Here is a 20,068-nt window from a genome sequence, read left to right as displayed (position 1 = left end):
AATGAGGGCCATACGCATTACGGGGAAGTAGGCAGGTGGATTTTAATGTTTGACACACAACACAATTGTAGTAAACAGAGCAAAATCCAGCATCAAAGAGGTAAAAATCTCGGTACTCCAGTGCACTATCCTGGTACCTCTACCGTTTGCCTTCACAGCAAACGTAGATAACGCCCATCACAGTTTTGCACCATCATTTGCAGATGACACTAAAATAAGTATCAAAGTCACTTTAGTAGAAGACTCTGAAAAATTGCAGGACACTACAAGCAGGATTTTCTAGTGTGCTGTGGAGAACATGACGTTCGTTCAGTGGTGATAAGTTCCAGCTGCTTAGGTACGGAAAATATGAACCTAAAGGGACTCTGTATACAGATGTCAAGAGGATCGCCAAATACAACGAAAGGAACACATGAAAGACGGGAATAATTACGTCGGCTGACCTTTCTGTCAAAGATGGACAATTAGAACTTTCAAAACAAGCTAAATAATGTCAGTGGTGATACTTTCCATCTCTCTTGTGCTCTCTCATTTGGAATATTGCTCAGGTCTCACGGCCCCGTTCAGGGTACGAGAAACATTAGAGCTGGAACAGATATTGTTTACGACCCGTTTACGGGAAAGCCTTTATCTTAAATGTGTATTAACGGGAGCGATAGCAGGCTAGAGAGATGAAGATAGCTAAGCTTATATATATATATATATATATATATATATATATATATATATATATATATATATATATTATATTGTGTGCGTGTGTGTAATAGAAAGAGATGGTATGCATAATATATTGCTAGAAAGTACTTAAGGGCCTTGTCCCAAATCTGCTCACTGTTGTAACGTACTGAAGTGAGAGAGATGGGAGGAAGTGCAACATAAACCCAGTGAAAAACGAAGACGCCGTGGGCACAATAAGAGAACACTGTATCATCGTCCGTGGCCCCCAGACTATTCAACATCTTACCAGAAGATATCGGAAACTCTGCTGGGACAAATACAGAAGTATGTTCACCAGCTCAACCAGGCTGTGATGTATATGTGGGTCAACGGATCGCCAGCAGCAACAGCCTGGTTGACCAGGCAAGGACCAGACGAGCCTGGCCCAAGACTGGCTCCAGGAGTAGAAAAAAACTCCGAACTCATCAAAGATCTAACAACTCGGTATCTTTTTCTACATAACTGGTAAGGATATTACCCCATTTCATCTAAATTTGCTGACACTGCTGACGGCACCTAATGAATTACGGACGTGGGTTACGGAATGTGAAAATCAGTTTTTAAATAGTTTTACCTGTTTTGTGATTTATGCATTACGAGGATGAATTGGTCACGTCAGCAACTGTTGATTATGATGCTGTAAATGTGTTAGTGAATATGATAATAGTATACAATCCCGATAAGTTGGTAAATATGACACTTGTGCAACAGTTTTCTTTATTCCGAAACGTTTCGCCTACACAGCAGGCTTCTTCAGTCGAATACAGAGGTGGCATCAGAAGCTGCAGAATTCTTCTCAAGGCTGACGGACTGACCACGTCAAGACTGTCTTCAAGGGTGATGGACTGATTGCATAGTCTTGACGTCTCTCCTCCTACTTTACTTCCTGTGTATTAGAAGCAGCCTACTGTGTAGGCGAAACGTTTCAATAATAAAGATGCCCAACTGTTTCACATGTCCTAATCGTCACTCCCTGATCCACTGGGCGGCCTGGTCATGGACCAGGCCGCCGGGGCGTTGATCTCCAGAATATCCTCCAGGTAGGCTCCAGGTAAGCATCTGAGGAGTAGAGGGCTAGCGTAACGTAGTTTCGATCTTGTTGTTCGCCCTCTCACAAACTCGGCAAATTTGGCGTACTGATAATATAGGGGATAGGATTTAAAATTATTACGGTGCCCAGTGGCCTGGTAGGCAACGCTCTCGCTTCAGTGTCCGTGATTCAGTCCCCGGCCGGGTGGAAACATTGGACGCATTTCCTTATTCCTGCTGTCCTCATTCACCTAACAAGTAGGTAGGCACCTGGGTGTTAATAGACTGGTGTGGGGCGCATCCTGGGGGACAAGATTTAAGGACCACAATAAAAATAAGACAGTCCTCGATGACGCACTGACTTTCTAACTCTCCGGGGTTAAAAATCGGAACAAAATCTTATCTTACTGATTTTGAATTTATCTATGAAGAGCTGTGGACAGTCACTGGGAATGATGGTAACAGGTAAGAACTAGATCACACTGCAAATGACAGGGATGTCCAGTCCACAGGTGGATTACAGTTTCCACTCTCATGATTATAGGTTTGATGTGCTGGAAGAGTAGTTGTGATCACGCTATCTCAGCACCTGCTTTGAAGACTCCCTCAGGTAACGCACAATCCACGTTATCGCCACGGTCTCCTCTGTTTGATAGTTATTGCTTTTTAGTGTAAATACTATAAAAACATTCACTTAGTGCATTGAAATTGCAGAGTTTTTTTTTTTTATTGTTGAAAGGAATTCATACAGCCATCAGCAGCGTCCTTGCTACCATTAGCAACTAGAAACACTTCCAGTAGTGTTCTTATTATAAGTATTTTTCACATCTTAGGTGTTTTTGGCGTTTGTCTGGGTTAACTTAAGGTTTTTACCTGGGTTACCTTTATTTTCCAGGTGCGTGTGTGAACGAGTGTGATAACTTCTGTAGCATAGAGCTCTGAGAGCTTTTGATTCTAGCGCTCTATCAATTTTCAGATCCCTTCCTAGGTTTCTTAGCGTAAGACTAGCACAGCATGGGAGGCTACCTTCACTCTTCCCTGGTTCTGTGAAGGTCAGGTAGATGATGATAGCATGGGAGGCTACCTTCACTCTTCCCTGGCTCTGTAAAGGCCAGGTAGATGATAGCATGGGAGCCTACCTTCATTCACTCTACCCTGGCTCTGTAAAGGTCAGGTTGATAGCATGGGAGCCTACCTTCATTCACTCTACCCTGGCTCTGTAAAGGTCAGGTAGAAGGTCATGACAGTTGTGGCGTAATCCTAACTTGTGTTATTTTAGGAGCGAGACAGATGTGTGGTGTTGGTGTTGCCTCCTCCATCTCTTTATTGACTCTTGTTTGCTGTTTATCTTCTTCCCCCGTGGCAATATTGGCCTCGTCTTTACTGTACTTTGTTTTATGGGAGATATTTTATTGCAGTATAATGAATACTGTGACCCTCTCCCTGCCTCCCTTTCCTCTCCCTGCCTCCCTTTCCTCTCCCTGCCTCCCTTTCCTCTCCCTGCCTCCCTTTCCTCTCCCTGCCTCCCTTTCCTCTCCCTGCCTCCCTTTCCTCTCCCTGCCTCCCTTTCCTCTCCCTGCCTCCCTTTCCTCTCCCTGCCTCCCTTTCCTCCCCCCTCTCCCTGCCCACCTTTCCTCTCCCTGCCTCCCTTTCCTCCCCCCTCTCCCTGCCCCCCTTTCCTCTCCCTGCCCCCCTTTCCTCTCCCTGCCTCCCTTTCCTCCCCCTCTCCCTGCCTCCCTTTCCTCTCCCTGCCTCCCTTTCCTCTCCCTGCCTCTTTCCTCTCCCTGCCCCCTTTCCTCTCCCTGCCCCCCTTTCCTCTCCCTGCCTCCCTTTCCTCTCCCCTCTCCCTTTCCTCCCCCCTCTCCCTGCCCCCCTTTCCTCTCCCTGCCTCCCTGTCCTCTCCCTGCCTCCCTTTCCTCTCCCTGCCTCCCTTTCCTCTCCCTGCCTCCCTTTCCTCTCCCTGCCTCCCTTTCCTCTCCCTGCCTCCCTATCCTCTCCCCTCTCCCGGCCTCCCTTTCCTCCCCCTCTCCCTGCCTCCCTTTCCTCTCCCTTCTCCCTGCCTCCCTTTCCTCTCCCCTCTCCCTGCCTCCCTTTCCTCTCCCCTCTCCCTGCCTCCCTTTCCTCTCCCCTCTCCCCTCTCCCTGCCTCTTTCGTTCCCTGGTACCATCAACATATTTTAACTTGTCTTACTGGCCAAGTTGGCAAGGCTAGAAACATTGTGTACATTATTAGACGGAAAACCTTTGTCTACCACTCATTGTGGAAGTTACCATCATTGTAAACAACACTGGCTGTGTAACACTGGTGGACGTTAACAGCATTGTAATACTCCATTGTTACAGTATTGGCTACGTAACACTGAAGGTTATTACCATTGTAAACAATTATGTAAACAGTCCATTATTGTAGCGTTCATATTATATAATATATATAATGTGTGTGTGTACACTCTCCTAATTGTGGTTGCAGGGGTCGAGACTCAACTCCTGGCCCCGCGTTTTCACCGAGTGCTACTAGGTCCTCTCTCCCTGCTCCATGAACTTTATCATACCTCATCTTAAAGCTATGTATGGTTCCTGCCTCAACTACCTCACTTGCTAGGCTGTTTCACTTCCTGACTACTCTGACTAAAGAAATACCTCTTAACATCCCTTTGACTCATCTGGGTCTTTAACTTCCAATTGTGACCTTGTTTCTGTGTCCCCTCTTTGGAACATCCTATCTGTCCACCTTGTCTATTCCACGCAGTATTTTGTATGTCATGATGTCTTCCCTAGCCCTCCTGTCCTCGTGTGTGTGTGTGTGTGTGTGTGTGTGTGTGTGTGTGTGTGTGTGTACGTACGTACGTACGTACGTACGTACGTACTCGTCTATTTGTGGTTGCAGGGGTCGATTCATGGCTCCTGGCCCCGCCTTTTCACTGATTGCTACTGGTTCTTCTCCCTGCTCCACGAGCTTCATCAAACCTCGTCTTAAAACGATGTATGGTTCCTACCTCCACTACGTCACTTTCTAGGCTATTCCCCTTCCTGACAACTCTGAAGAAATACTTCCTAACATCCCTTTGACTCATCAGTGTCTTCAACTTCAAATTGTGACCCCTTGTTTCTGTGTCCCATCTCTGAAACATCCTGTCTTTGTCCACCTTGTCAATTCCTCGGTGTTTCATATGACGTTATCATGTCTCCCCTGACCCTCCTGTCCTCGAGTGTCATCAGGCCGATTTCCCTTAACCTTTCTTCGTAGGACAATCCCCTTAGCTCTGGGACTAGTCTTGTTGCAAACCTTTGTACTTTCTCTAATTTCTTGATGTGCTTGGCCAAGTGCGAGTTTCGAACTGGTGCTGCATACTCCAGTATGGGCCTGACGTACACGGTGTAGAGAGTCTTGAACGATTCCTTACTAAGGTATCGGAACGCTGTACTTAGGTTTGCCAGGAGCCTATATGCTGCAGCAGTTATCTGGTTGTGTGCCTCTGGAGACGTGTTCGGTATTATACTCACCCCAAGATCTTTTTTCTTGAGTGAGGTTTGCAGTCTTTGGCCACCTAGACTATACTCTGTCTGCGGTCTTCTTTGCCCTTCCCCGATCTTCATGACTTTGTATTCGGCGGGGTTAAATTTAAGGAGCCATTTGCTGGACCAGGCTTGTAACCTGTCCAGGTCTCTTTGTAGTCCTGCCTGATCCTCATCCGATTTAATTCTCATTAACTTCGTCATCTGCAAACAGGGACACTTCTGAGTCTATCCCTTCCGTTATATCATTCACATGTACCAAAAAAAGCACAGGTCCTAGGACTGGCCCCTGTGGAACCCCGCTCGGCACAGGCGCCCACTCTTGACACCTCGTCACATACCATTACTCCTCGTTGCCTGCCTGTCAGATACTCTCTGATCCATTGCAGTGCCTTTCCTGTTATGCGTGCCTGATCCTCTAGCTTTTGCATTAGCCTCTTGTGAAGAACTGTATCGAAGGCTTTCTTGCAGTCCAAGAAAATGCAGTCTATCCACCCCTCGTGTCTTACTTCCGTTACCTTATCATAAAACTCCAGTAGGTTTGTGACGCAGGATTTTCATGTGTTAGTTACCATTTTATCCTAGGCACATGTCGATTAGACACTAGGCCCGTTTTGTGTACTCGCCTAATTGTGGTTGCAGGGGTCGAGACTCGGCTCCTGCCCCCGCCTCTTCACTGATCGCTACTAGGTCCTCTCCCTCTCTGCTTCCTGAGCTGTCATACCTCTTCTTAAAACTATGTATGGTTCCTACCTCCACTACTTCACTAGCTAGGCTATTCCACTTCCTGACGACTCTGACTAAAGAAATACTTCCTAACGTCTCTGTGACTCGTCTGAGTCTTCAGCTTCCAGTTGTGTGTGTGTGTGTGTGTGTGTGTGTGTGTGTGTGTGTGTGTGTGTGTGTGTGTGTGTGTGTGTGTGTGTGTGTGTGTGTGTGTGTGTGTGTGTAAAATATGGAATATTATGGTTTCGAAAGAGACGTGAACAAACACTGCGGCATAGAAAACGTTTCGGTCCTGAGACCTTGATAACTTCTAACGGTTAGAGGTGATCAAGGTCCCCAGGACCAAAATGTTTCCTAATAAATATGTCCTAGTGTTTGTTCACGTGTTTTTCTAAATCAATTTGCATCGTATTTTCATGTTTTAACCATTTTTTTTAAACGAAACCTTTCCCCGTCTTTCTCCTGACGTTTAATGAAATGACAGGGAAACAAAGGTAACGTTTGCTGCAGCTGTAGCTGTGTTGCTGCGCACTAGAGCTGCTCTCCTGTTTTATGTCGCATGTGGTGTAGTGATTAATGTGTAATAATTAATGTTTAGTGATTAATACGTGGTGTATTGATTAACCTGGTGTAGTGATTAACCTGGTGTAGTGATTAACATGTTTTCTCGTGACTGTTGCGTCCCGATGGTTAACCCTGGACGGTTAAAGAACCTTAACAAGAAAGTTATAGTTTTGTGATGTGTATAACATGTTCAACATTTAGCAGTCTTAATTGATATGTTTCGCCCGTGCTGTAAGCTTCTTCAGTCGAACACAGAGACGAATTAAAAGCTCTGTATTCGCCTGATAAAGCCTGCAACGCAAGGGAAACTTTTCGTCATTAAAGATAGACAAGTGTTGCCCGTCTCAATCATCGTGTCTGTTTTGTATACCAGTTATAATTCATGATACATTTGATCTGTAGCCCAGCAAAATGTGTGTACAGATACCTGCTGGACAACACTGTTTGTTTGCTCTCATTGTTGTACTGGCGAGTGAAGCTGGCTGGCCAGCTAGTTAGATGAGAGAACGTCAACAGACTAAGACTGGAACCACCTCCGCTTGTGCTGAGTGACCCATACGAATTTAGCGCTTCAAATATACTATTGCTGGGTAGGTATTGAATAGGCAAATGTACCTTTGTTATAGCGTAGTCTGAAAACATTTAAACGTTAAATAACGGTAGAATGACAATTAAATATTAGTGTATAAGTACTGTTTTCCAATACTTTGTAGAGATGTATATGTAAATATTGTCAACATTAAAAGTATTTTCTGTGATATACAAAAAAAAAAAAATACTAAATTTCGTAAATGTGTGCACATTACTAAAGGTTCATCAGGCAAATAGAATATCAACATCAATGGGTCATTGCAATATATTTACAGCTGCTTCCATCAGTGGGTAATTTTTTAAACAGATATCAAGAGGCAAGTATCTTGATCACACAGACAACTTTTAATCATGTCTTGACCAGTCAGACGCCTTTCACGAATGTATAGATATATTACCCGCTATTTGTTCGTAATCTATTTTAGTAAATGGTTCATTGACGTGTGAGGCGCCAGTGTTATGGTTGATGTGTGACGGAGAGGTTGATCAAAGCCTCGACCAGTTTTGTTTACTGAAGTTGGCCACATTAACACAAGTGTTAATTTGATAGAAAACAAGCTACCTGCTCTTCCCTCTAGTGTAAAACGGATGGTTGTGGTGATCATTCTTTCCCTCTCCCCGGTGTTGGTGATGCCCCCCTTTGTCCCCGGTGTTGGTGATGCCCCCCTTTGTCCCCGGTGTTGGTGATGCCCCCCTTTGTCCCCGGTGTTGGTGATGCCCCCCTTTGTCCCCGGTGTTGGTGATGCCCCCCTTTGTCCCCGGTGTTGGTGATGCCCCCCTTTGTCCCCGGTGTTGGTGATGCCCCCCTTTGTCCCCGGTGTTGGTGATGCCCCCCTTTGTCCCCGGTGTTGGTGATGCCCCCCTTTGTCCCCGGTGTTGGTGATGCCCCCCTTTGTCCCCGGTGTTGGTGATGCCCCCCTTTGTCCCCGGTGTTGGTGATGCCCCCCTTTGTCCCCGGTGTTGGTGATGCCCCCCTTTGTCCCCGGTGTTGGTGATGCCCCCCTTTGTCCCCGGTGTTGGTGATGCCCCCCTTTGTCCCCGGTGTTGGTGATGCCCCCCTTTGTCCCCGGTGTTGGTGATGCCCCCCTTTGTCCCCGGTGTTGGTGATGCCCCCCTTTGTCCCCGGTGTTGGTGATGCCCCCCTTTGTCCCCGGTGTTGGTGATGCCCCCCTTTGTCCCCGGTGTTGGTGATGCCCCCCTTTGTCCCCGGTGTTGGTGATGCCCCCCTTTGTCCCCGGTGTTGGTGATGCCCCCCTTTGTCCCCGGTGTTGGTGATGCCCCCCTTTGTCCCCGGTGTTGGTGATGCCCCCCTTTGTCCCCGGTGTTGGTGATGCCCCCCTTTGTCCCCGGTGTTGGTGATGCCCCCCTTTGTCCCCGGTGTTGGTGATATCCCCCTCTTCCCTTGACTTGTACTCGCTGGGACGCAGGCGAGAGAGATTTCACACACTCACTCACTCACTCCGTCCGAAAGTAAAAGACTGGGCAGGCGGTACAAAATACTCTCCATTGAAAAGTAGGGTCTCCATTGGTACATTAAGATAAAACACTTAAGTGTCCGGGGCCCAAAACTGTTCAACAGCCTCCCACCATGCATAAGGGGAATTACCAATAGGTCCCTGGCTGCCTTCAAGAGGGAGCTTAGTCCGTGCCGGATCAGTCGGGCTGGGGTTCGTACTTTGAACTATGTGCGGCCAGCAGTAACAGCGTGGTTGATCAGGCCCTGACCCAACGGGAGGTCTGGTCGTGGATCGGTCCCCAGGGGCGTTAATCCCCGGAGTACCCTTCTGGTAGATCCCCCTCGCCCCGGTGTTGGTGGTCGTCGTCGTGATCTTCCTTGTCCCCCCCCCCCCTCCCCAAGTTTCCCCAACTTCAACACTAGTGAAGTTGAGGATGGGGTCGGGATCGCCCTTCCCTACTCACCACTTCTTAGATAAATTCACTAGACATCACATTGGCTGTGAGCCAACTACATCCATCACAATAACTTCCACAGCATAGTAGTCCTTTGTCAGTGCCGCTAAGATTTACTGACCCCTGTGGTGGTCACACCTTTATTTCAGTGTCAATACTCGTTAAATAATATATGAAATTAATCACATTGTTAAAATGTTTAATTTTCAGGTATTTCCCCAAGAGAAGCAGCAGTATGTACTAGGGATGACCATAAGTCTCTCTCCGTATATAACCCAAAGTTATTCAATCAATATTAAAGGTCATAGTTTAAAATAGACTTAGGATGGCCCCAAAATGGAAACTGGATGTTAATAGAATTACTGCCACGAGAGAGAGAGAAATAGCTCTCTCTCTCTCTCTCTTATATAGCTAGCTCGTCACGTTGAAGGTTGGTTCATTGTTACCTGATATGCGTGTCCAAGATTGATACAGACCAGTCCTTATATAACATTACTGTGATTGAAGTGGCTGTATGATTACTCAGCAATTCTCTAAGACATTACAAAAGTGAATGAATTCCTTTCTGTAAATAGTGCATCGTTGTTATAAAACTGGATGAAAACAATACTGTAGAATGTGTAACGAGAGAGAAAAGTAGTTCATAAGAATGCTTTCTTACCTACCCTCGGTGTTCTCCCTCCACCACACTTTCCCGAGGAGCAACTATGGCATGAAATATAAAAGTGTCAGTGTCGTTTGAAAACGCGTATAACAGAGAGCAAGTTGGACAAACTTCCGCTCCAAGACGAGCTTTTCATATACAAACTTTCGTGCCGTACATAAATCTTTCTTGGGAAGTGTAGAGATTTTAAGGTCAGACTAAAGAGTCGGGTGTGGGGACTTTGGCTACGTACAGGTGTCTGTCCAGTTAGGGTGAGTTAGGCTAAGAGATTAGTGATGCTGAAGGGGCTCTGATATTTTTCTGTCATGTCGTCGTATGTTTGACTACTACTAGTGCTTTTATGATGAGGTCAGCATCTTTCCAAGCCATGAAGTGCGCATGTTAATGCCGGTGGATTAACATGTAGAATCCTGGTGTTTGATTTGTCAGGTGTTTTTTTTTTTTACCTTCATGTGGGATTGATGTCGGTTTGGCTCGGAATATCGATTGTACTTAGATCATGCATGGGTTAGGACGTCAGGATGGTGACAGATCACTGTGACAACGATGGCTCATATTCCTGTAAGTAAAACGTGTTTCATCATATTCTGTTAGGGAGGAAATAATAGATTATTATCCCTGGAGTGCTATTAACCCATGGTAACCCAAGAAAGCCAAGCTCATTTCCACTGGGGTCCTTAGGTATTCTCCAAGATGCGACCCACAATCAGCTATCATCCAGGTACCTATTTTCTACTAGATAGACACGGGCAGGTGTAAAGAAACTTACTCGTACATATTTCCCGGTATTCTGGTAGTGGTCGTAGCAAAACCTGTATATTATGTTGAGATATACCAACAGGTATGTTAAGACAATACATGGGTTTGTCTGGAGGTAGTGTTTTTTGGTGTGGTTTTGAATCTTGATTTTGGCATCTGGGGTTGTCTTGGGCGTGGGCTTCTCTACGGTAAATTTCTTCGAAGCGAAAAGTTACGTAATAAAGATGCCTTACTGTTTCACACGAGAATAATTGGGTATCTTTACTTTGTAGACATTTCTCCTAGTAGCTTTATCAGTACAATTCAAGGATATACTGTGAAAGCAGTAGAATTATATATTCGAAAGACGAGGAAATGAGTCCCTTAACGTAGGAGTAGGTGATCACTGTAGTCTTGAGGAATCCAAAGCACGGGCAGGAAAATTAGCACCGACATCAAAACTTATTGCTTGGGAAGCATTGACAATGGTTTGGGCTAATATTTTTGCAAGTGCCTAGCATGGGCCAGTAAGCCTGTTGCAGTGTTCCTCCTTTCTTACGCTCTTCTGTTTCATCCACCAGCGACCGTATTGATAATCTTTAGTAGGTTAAATATTTTCTTAATGCCATGAAAGCGCATATTGTGTTCTTCACATACGTAGAAAGACCTGTTATCTGGTGGTACACAATACGTGGCACACTGACACTGTAGATGAGCGGGTGAGAGGAACACTGCTATGATTGATTTATTGAACCAGGGCTATGATGTCAGTGGCTCCCAGCTGCAAGGACGTAAAGCTGCCCTCAATGTTGAGTTTGTGAGAGTGGAGTCTTAACTCCTGACCTTGCCTCTTAACTAGTAAACTCGTTAGTGATTAACTTTTTAAGTTAATGTCATTTGAGTTTAGTTAGTTTAGGTCCTACCCCAGGATGCCACCCACAACAGTCGAGTAACTTTATCAGGCTTTGTCAAGCCTGACGAAGCTCCTGGTGAGCGAAACGTTGCCACAAAAAAGTTACATTTAGTTGCACATGTCCTTTAAGCTAACAACTAGACTTATTTTTTTTTGCTAGGTAAGAGAGGCAATAGGATGTGTTGGGAGACTTGTCCATACCTGCCACCTAGGTCAGGGTTGAACTTTGGTACTTAGGCTTGTGAGCTGAACGCGCTGCTGTTGCCTAAATGTAGTGTAAGAATATTGAATTTTTATTTAGGTTTAAGATTAGGAAGTTAAAATGAGCGTATTTGAAGCTTGTGTAGTTAAGAGGAAAGTATAAAATTAGAATAATGCTAATGTAGGCAGAGGTGAGATATTATTGTGTTTAATGAGTTTTTCAACTTCGTATTTATTTTGTACATAAAAATATTAAACTATTTATATTGTGATTGTTTTTATGAATAGGTTTAGCTTGGGCGTGTTATTGTATATATTGTCAACACAATTGTCCTTAAAGATTTGTTAATTCATATCATGAATTAAGGAAAGATCCTGGACTTCAATTTACGAAAGCAAAGCAAATGTAGTAGTGGATAAGGTAGATTATAGTGGGAAAATAAACATGTTATTCAGAGACTGGGAAACTAACGTGCCCATTAATCTTTGTTTCCTACATGTTGAAGTGCTGCAAATATTTATCTATTGCCTTGTCTCGTGCCGCAGGTCTGGGGATGGAAACATCGTCAGGTGCTTCATCCTCGTCAGGGATGTGCTCGTTACCTTGCACACCTGTAGAAGAGGAGCGGCCAGGCTCCTCCCTCAGCACAGCCTCCCGCTCCTCCAGGATCCCTCGGCTCACCCGCTCTGCCTCCCTCAGGATAAAGTCCTCCACAGTGTCGTATAGCAGCAGCGTAACAAACAACACGCCGGAGACGAAGACGACGACGGAGGGCAAGAGCAACGCAGACCCGCGTCCTACCTCTCGTGCAGAAGTTAAAGGCATCACCAGGTGAGGCCGGGCTCTCCTAATGTCTTAAGAGGTCAGTGTGTGTGTGTGGGGGGGGGGGTGAGAGGGAAGGATGAGTACTCCAGCTGTCGTTCATGTAATGTAGCTTAACTCGTAAAGTTGCATATTGCAGCGCTTCTAAAATTATGATTCGAGTCAGTTTGTGTATTATCTCAGTTTCTGAGGCAATTTTTTTTTATCTTGTGAGGTAACTGTTAGTTGCTCTTGTGAGCTAAGCTGTCAAGTAAAAAACTTAGGCATAATTGTCAGATGCTCTTTCAGAAACTGAACAGGTTGATTGAGAATCTTCAAAACAAGAGAAACAACGTTAATGGTGGTAGTTATGAAATACTACTACTACTACCACTACTACCACCACTACTACTACTACTACCACCACCACTACTACCACTACTACTACCACTACTACTACTACCACTACTACTACTACTACTACTACCACTACCACCACTACTACTACCACTACTACCACTACCACCACTACCACCACTACTACTACTACCACTACTACTACTACCACTACTACTACTACTACTACCACCACTACTACTACTACCACTACTACCACCACTACCACTACTACCACCACTACCACTACTATACTACTACCACCACCACCACTACTACTACCACCACCACTATTACTACCACCACTACTACTACCACTACTACTACCACTACTACTACTACCACTACTACCACCACTACCACTACTACCACCACCACCACTACTACCACCACTACTACTACCACCACTACTACTACCACCACTACTACTACTGCTACCACTACTACTATCACTACCACTACTACTACTACCACTACTACTACCACCACTACTACCACCACCACTACCACCACTACTACTACCACTACCACCACTACCACCACTACTACCACTACCACCACTACTACTACCACTACCACCACTACTACCACTACCATTACTACCACTACTACCACTACCACCACTACTACTACCACTACCACCACCACTACTACTACTACCACTACCACCACCTCTTCTTCCTGGCTATATATAGCCGTCCTGCTCCACTTCTGGTTAGTTTGACTTTGTAAATGGTCCAAGTCGGACCGAAACGTCGTCGTAAGCTTCTCTCTCTTATGTGCGGGTTAATTGTGTATCGTTCCAGTCACGGTATTGTGCCTTTTTTTGTTATTTATTGATAGTTATGAAATCTGTGGCACACTAAAGACTGCACTGTTCTACGCTCAGGGCAGGAGAGAGAGAGAGAGCAGTTAGAAAATGTGCAGAGGTCATATATTGCCCGCATAGTGTCATAAAAACTTCTAAACTGCTGGGAACATCTCGGAGCACTTGCATTATCATCTCCAGAAAGGAGAAGAGAAATGTATTTAATAATAATAGGCGCTCCCTACACAAATTGATTAAGTTCTACATAAACTGTGAGCGCCATCCCGCCGAATACATTCCTGTTTCTTTGTTTATTTTTTCTGTCGTGTGGCGCAGAGATTGAAGGTCACTTTCCCTTGAAAATTGGCATTCTGAGCCTTGGTAACTCGTGCATGATCTAAATATAAAATTTGATGGAACTGATACTCGGAGGAGGACTTTTTGCTCAACTGTGGGAGTGCAGGATTTACACACCTCAGCGTCAGGAAACACTTGTGTTTCCTGATAAACCTTACCTAACCTAACCAAACCTCTGCCAGTAGTAACTTTTTTTTTAATTGGCGCTTGCTGAGAGTGCCTTGTGTACATGAAGGACACTTGAGTCTGTCACTCACCTAAACATTGCTGCTCTAACGTACTGGGGTGAAAAAATTGGCAGTGTATAAAATAAACTCAACTACAGTATCAACATCTTCGGTTCAATACCTTAATATTACCAGCAGAAATCATAAATCGGCTGTGGTGGCTGTGCGGGTCTTTGGGTCATTAGCAACATACTAGTTACTCTTGCAGTCAACAAGGAAACCTAGCCTTAGGCGGGGCTGCTAGGGTAGAAGGAACCTCGAAACTTGTTCCATGTGTTACTCCTTGTACGAATAAATCTTAAAGTAGTAAAGCAACAATCTACATTATCTCCAGAGGTCTGGAGCTAATGTTGAATGTTGTCACCCTTTCCCTTCCCGTTTGATTCATATTAAACTCGGTTAATGGTGATAACTAAGTCATGAAGATTCCTAACTAAACCAGCAGACTGAAAGTGCGTGTAGACACGATTGCTTAGTGAAGCGTGTCAAACTTTTAGATGCGGTGTGGGGAATATGTGGACCAAATTTAAGGAAACTCTGTTGGAAAAGGATAAAATCTCAGAGGAGAGAGAAGCGACTGTTGAAGCGACCACAGCTCCCACCAACCTATATGACAAGAGCAGCTCAAATGTCTATAGTCTATACATTAATCCAGATAAGTGCCATATCATGGGAAATGCTGTGGATCATGTTCATTATATACCGTGAGAGGGCGAGCGCATATGTAATATAAAAATGTGCTACAGGATATTACGATAGGATACCGACGAGAAATATTAAAATAGACCAATGATGGTTTAAATACGAACGTTGCAATACCATAGTAAGACACCTGAGGTCTTTCAAAGAACAAGGAACAAATGGCGTCCGTGCTCGATACAACTTTTAGCCCATTATTTACAGTCAGACTAAGGGATCATGTTCAGGCCACAACTTTGAGCCTGAAACTCTCCTCCATCCTACTCCTTCCTGAAAGGTTACCTATAGTTAGTTTCAGGGGTTACTGGCCCCACGCCTCAGACCCAGACCAGGCCTCCTGGCTGCTGGCACCATTGACCATGCTGTTGGTGCCAGCTGCACCAAAGTATGCATCATAGCCTGGCTCATCAGAAATCAACTTTAGGAACTTATCAGTATTCCTCTTGAAGACAGCTAGAGGTTTGCCGAGGGTGGTGAAGTCTTTGTTCTTTACACAGCATTTCGTCTTTAATTTTTCATTGGAGGTATGCACCGTCTGCCAAGCGTCTTGCATTCGTGTGAAGTGATTTTTAGTGTGCAAGTTTGGAACCACTCCCTGTAGGATTTCGCATGTTTAGATTATGATGCATCTTTCTCGCCTACATGCCAAGGAGTACTGTTTGAGGGACTTTAAGTGTGCCCAGTAATTAAGGTGCTTGACTGAATTTATATGAGCAGTAAAGGTTCTCTTAAGTTCTGCAGCACTACAATTTTACTATGCTACTACTATATTGCTACTATTATACTGCTACTACTATACTGCTACTACTATACTGTTACTACTATACTGTTACTACTATACTGTTACTATTATACTGCTACTATTATACTGCTACTATTATACTGCTACTATTATACTGCTACTATTATACTGCTGCTACTATACTGCTACTACTATACTGCTACTATTATACTGCTACTATTATACTGCTGCTATTATACTGCTACTATTATACTGCTACTATTATACTGCTACTATTATACTGCTGCTATTATACTGCTACTACTATACTGCTACTACTATACTTCTACTATTATACTGCTACTATTATACTGCTATTATACTGCTACTATTATACTGCTACTATTATACTGCTACTACTATACTATTATACTGCTACTACTATACTATTATACTGCTACTACTATACTGCTGCTATTATACTATTATACTGCTACTATTATACTGCTACTACTATACTGCTACTATTATACTGCTACTATACTGCTACTACTATACTGCTACTATTATACTGCTGCTATACTGCTACTACTATACTGCTACTACTATACTGCTACTACTATACTGCTACTATTATACTGCTACTATTATACTGCTACTATTATACTGCTACTACTATACTGCTATTATACTGCTACTATTATACTGCTGCTATTATACTGCTGCTATTATACTGCTATTATACTGCTACTATTATACTGCTATTATATTGCTATTATATTGCTACTACTATACTATTATACTATTATACTGCTATTACTATACTGCTACTATTATACTGCTACTATTATACTGCTATTATACTGCTACTATACTGCTACTATTATACTGCTACTATACTGCTGCTGCTACTGCTATACTGCTGCTGCTACTGCTATACTGCTGCTGCTACTGCTATACTGCTGCTGCTACTGCTATACTGCTGCTGCTACTGCTATACTGCTGCTGCTACTACTGCTATACTGCTGCTACTACTGCTATACTGCTGCTGCTACTGCTATACTGCTGCTGCTACTGCTATACTGCTGCTGCTACTACTATACTGCTGCTGCTACTGCTATACTGCTGCTGCTACTGCTATACTGCTGCTGCTACTACTATACTGCTGCTGCTACTACTATACTGCTGCTACTACTATACTGCTGCTACTACTGCTATACTGCTGCTGCTACTACTATACTGCTGCTGCTACTGCTATACTGCTGCTGCTACTGCTATACTGCTGCTGCTACTGCTATACTGCTGCTGCTACTGCTATACTGCTGCTGCTACTGCTATACTGCTGCTGCTACTGCTATACTGCTGCTGCTACTGCTATACTGCTGCTGCTACTGCTATACTGCTGCTGCTACTACTATACTGCTGCTACTACTACTATACTGCTGCTGCTACTACTATACTGCTGCTGCTACTACTATACTGCTGCTGCTACTACTATACTGCTGCTGCTACTACTATACTGCTGCTGCTACTACTATACTGCTGCTGCTACTACTATACTGCTGCTGCTACTACTATACTGCTGCTGCTACTACTATACTGCTGCTGCTACTACTATACTGCTGCTGCTACTGCTATACTGCTGCTGCTACTACTATACTGCTGCTGCTACTACTATACTGCTGCTGCTACTACTATACTGCTGCTGCTACTTCTATACTGCTGCTGCTACTGCTATACTGCTGCTGCTACTACTATACTGCTGCTGCTACTTCTATACTGCTGCTGCTACTACTATACTGCTGCTGCTGCTACTACTATACTGCTGCTACTACTACTATACTGCTGCTGCTACTACTATACTGCTGCTGCTACTACTATACTGCTACTACTACTACTATACTGCTGCTGCTACTACTACTACTACTATACTGCTGCTGCTACTACTATACTGCTGCTGCTACTACTATACTGCTGCTACTACTACTATACTGCTGCTACTACTACTATACTGCTGCTACTACTGCTATACTGCTGCTGCTACTACTATACTGCTGCTGCTACTACTATACTGCTGCTGCTACTACTATACTGCTGCTGCTACTACTATACTGCTGCTGCTACTACTATACTGCTGCTGCTACTACTATACTGCTGCTGCTACTACTATACTGCTGCTGCTACTACTATACTGCTGCTGCTACTACTATACTGCTGCTGCTACTACTATACTGCTGCTGCTACTATACTGCTGCTACTACTACTATACTGCTGCTGCTACTACTATACTGCTGCTGCTACTACTATACTGCTGCTACTACTGCTATACTGCTGCTACTACTGCTATACTGCTGCTGCTACTGCTATACTGCTGCTGCTACTACTGCTATACTGCTGCTACTACTGCTATACTGCTGCTACTACTGCTATACTGCTGCTGCTACTGCTATACTGCTGCTGCTACTACTATACTGCTGCTGCTACCTGTAGTACTACTATACTGCTGCTGCTACCTGTAGTACTACTATACTGCTGCTGCTACCTGTAGTACTACTATACTGCTGCTGCTACCTGTAGTACTACTATACTGCTGCTGCTTCTACTATACTGCTGCTACTACTACTATACTGCTGCTACTACTACTATACTGCTGCTACTACTACTATACTGCTGCTGCTACTACTATACTGCTGCTGCTACTACTATACTGCTGCTGCTACTATACTGCTGCTGCTACTACTATACTGCTGCTACTACTACTATACTGCTGCTGCTACTACTATACTGCTGCTGCTACTACTATACTGCTGCTACTACTACTATACTGCTGCTACTACTACTATACTGCTGCTTCTACTACTATACTGCTGCTGCTACTGCTATACTGCTGCTGCTACTACTATACTGCTGCTGCTACTGCTATACTGCTGCTGCTACTACTATACTGCTGCTGCTACTACTATACTGCTGCTACTACTACTATACTGCTGCTGCTACTATACTGCTGCTGCTACTACTATACTGCTGCTACTACTATACTGCTGCTACTACTATACTGCTGCTACTACTACTATACTGCTGCTGCTTCTACTATACTGCTGCTGCTACTCATACCGCTGCACTACTACCTATACCTGCATACTCACTACTACCATACCGCGCCACCTACCATACCGCTGCCACCACCATACCGCTGCCTATACCATACCGCTGCCACTACTACATACCTGCTACTCACTACTACCATACCTGCTGCTACTACCATACCGCTGCCACCACTATACCTGCTGCCACCTACCATACCGCTGCATACACGCATACCGCCACACTACCTACCACTCCAACCGCTGCTGCCACCACCATACCGCTGCTACCACTATTATACCGCTATACCACTACTACCATCACCGCCGCCACTACCATACCGCCGCCTGCCACTACCATACCACCAGCCAGCCACTACATACCGCCGCTACCTACCGCTATACCGCTACCACTATACCATACCGCTGCTGCTACTACTATACCGCCGCCACCATACCTGCCACTACTCACCTACCATACCTGCCACCACTACTACCATACCTGCTGCTGCCCTACTATACATCCGCTACCGCCACCATACCTGCTGCTACCACCTACCATACCTGCCTGCCATACACTACCTCCATACCGCCGCTACCTACCACTACCTAACTGCTGCCACTACTACCGTACTGCCGCTACCATACCGCTGCCACTACCATACCTGCCATACCACGCCATACTGCCACCACTACTACCTATACCGCTGCAGCTACTCATACTGCCGCATATACCACTACCACTACCACTACCATACCTCCACTATACCTGCTACTACGTCCACCTACCACCTACCATACCGCTGCCGCTACTACCTATACCTCCGCTAGCCTACTATATACCGCCGCTACTACCTACCTATACCGCCTGCTACCACCTACCATACCGCCTCTGCCTACCTACCATACCGCCTGCCACTACCTACCATACCTGCCGCTACTACCTATACCGCCGCCACCACCATACCGCCGGCCACCATACCGCCGCTGCTACCTAGCTATACCGCCGCACTACCACCATACCGCCGCTGCCACTCACCATACCGCTGCCGCTACTACCTATACCGCTGCTACTACCACCATACCGCTGCTGCTACTACCATACCGCTGCCACTACCACCTATACCGCTGCTACCACATACCTGCTGCCTACACATACCCCGCGCCCCATACCGCTGCTGCCACTACCATACCGCTGCATGCCACACCATACCGCTGCCGCTACTACCATACCGCTGCCGCTACTACCATACCGCTGCCTGCTACCTACCATACCGCTGCTACACTACCATACCGCTGCCGTTCACCATACCGCCTGCCTGCTACCTACTATACCGCTGCTACTACCATACCGCTGCGCACACTACCGCCGCCGTCACCTGCTTGCCGCTACTACCACCTAC

General features: G+C 45.2%; 1 protein-coding gene across 7 annotated transcripts in view; it reads left to right on the top strand.

The window, feature by feature from the left end:
- qtc (quick-to-court) overlaps window positions 1-20,068 on the top strand; it is a 398,802-nt gene that overhangs the window by 217,270 nt on the left and 161,464 nt on the right. For all 7 annotated transcript variants that reach the window (XM_070089489.1, XM_070089493.1, XM_070089490.1 and 4 more), the window contains exon 2: window positions 12,119-12,404. In XM_070089489.1, the coding sequence (XP_069945590.1) occupies window positions 12,119-12,404 (286 nt within the window). The remainder of the gene's footprint in view (window positions 1-12,118; window positions 12,405-20,068) is intronic.

This window comes from Cherax quadricarinatus, chromosome 28 (assembly GCF_038502225.1).
Source record: "Cherax quadricarinatus isolate ZL_2023a chromosome 28, ASM3850222v1, whole genome shotgun sequence".
In the NCBI taxonomy this organism is placed as follows: Eukaryota; Metazoa; Arthropoda; class Malacostraca; order Decapoda; family Parastacidae; genus Cherax; species Cherax quadricarinatus.
The sequence above is the reverse complement of the archived record's forward strand: the minus strand, read 5'-3'. Positions and strand labels throughout refer to the sequence as shown.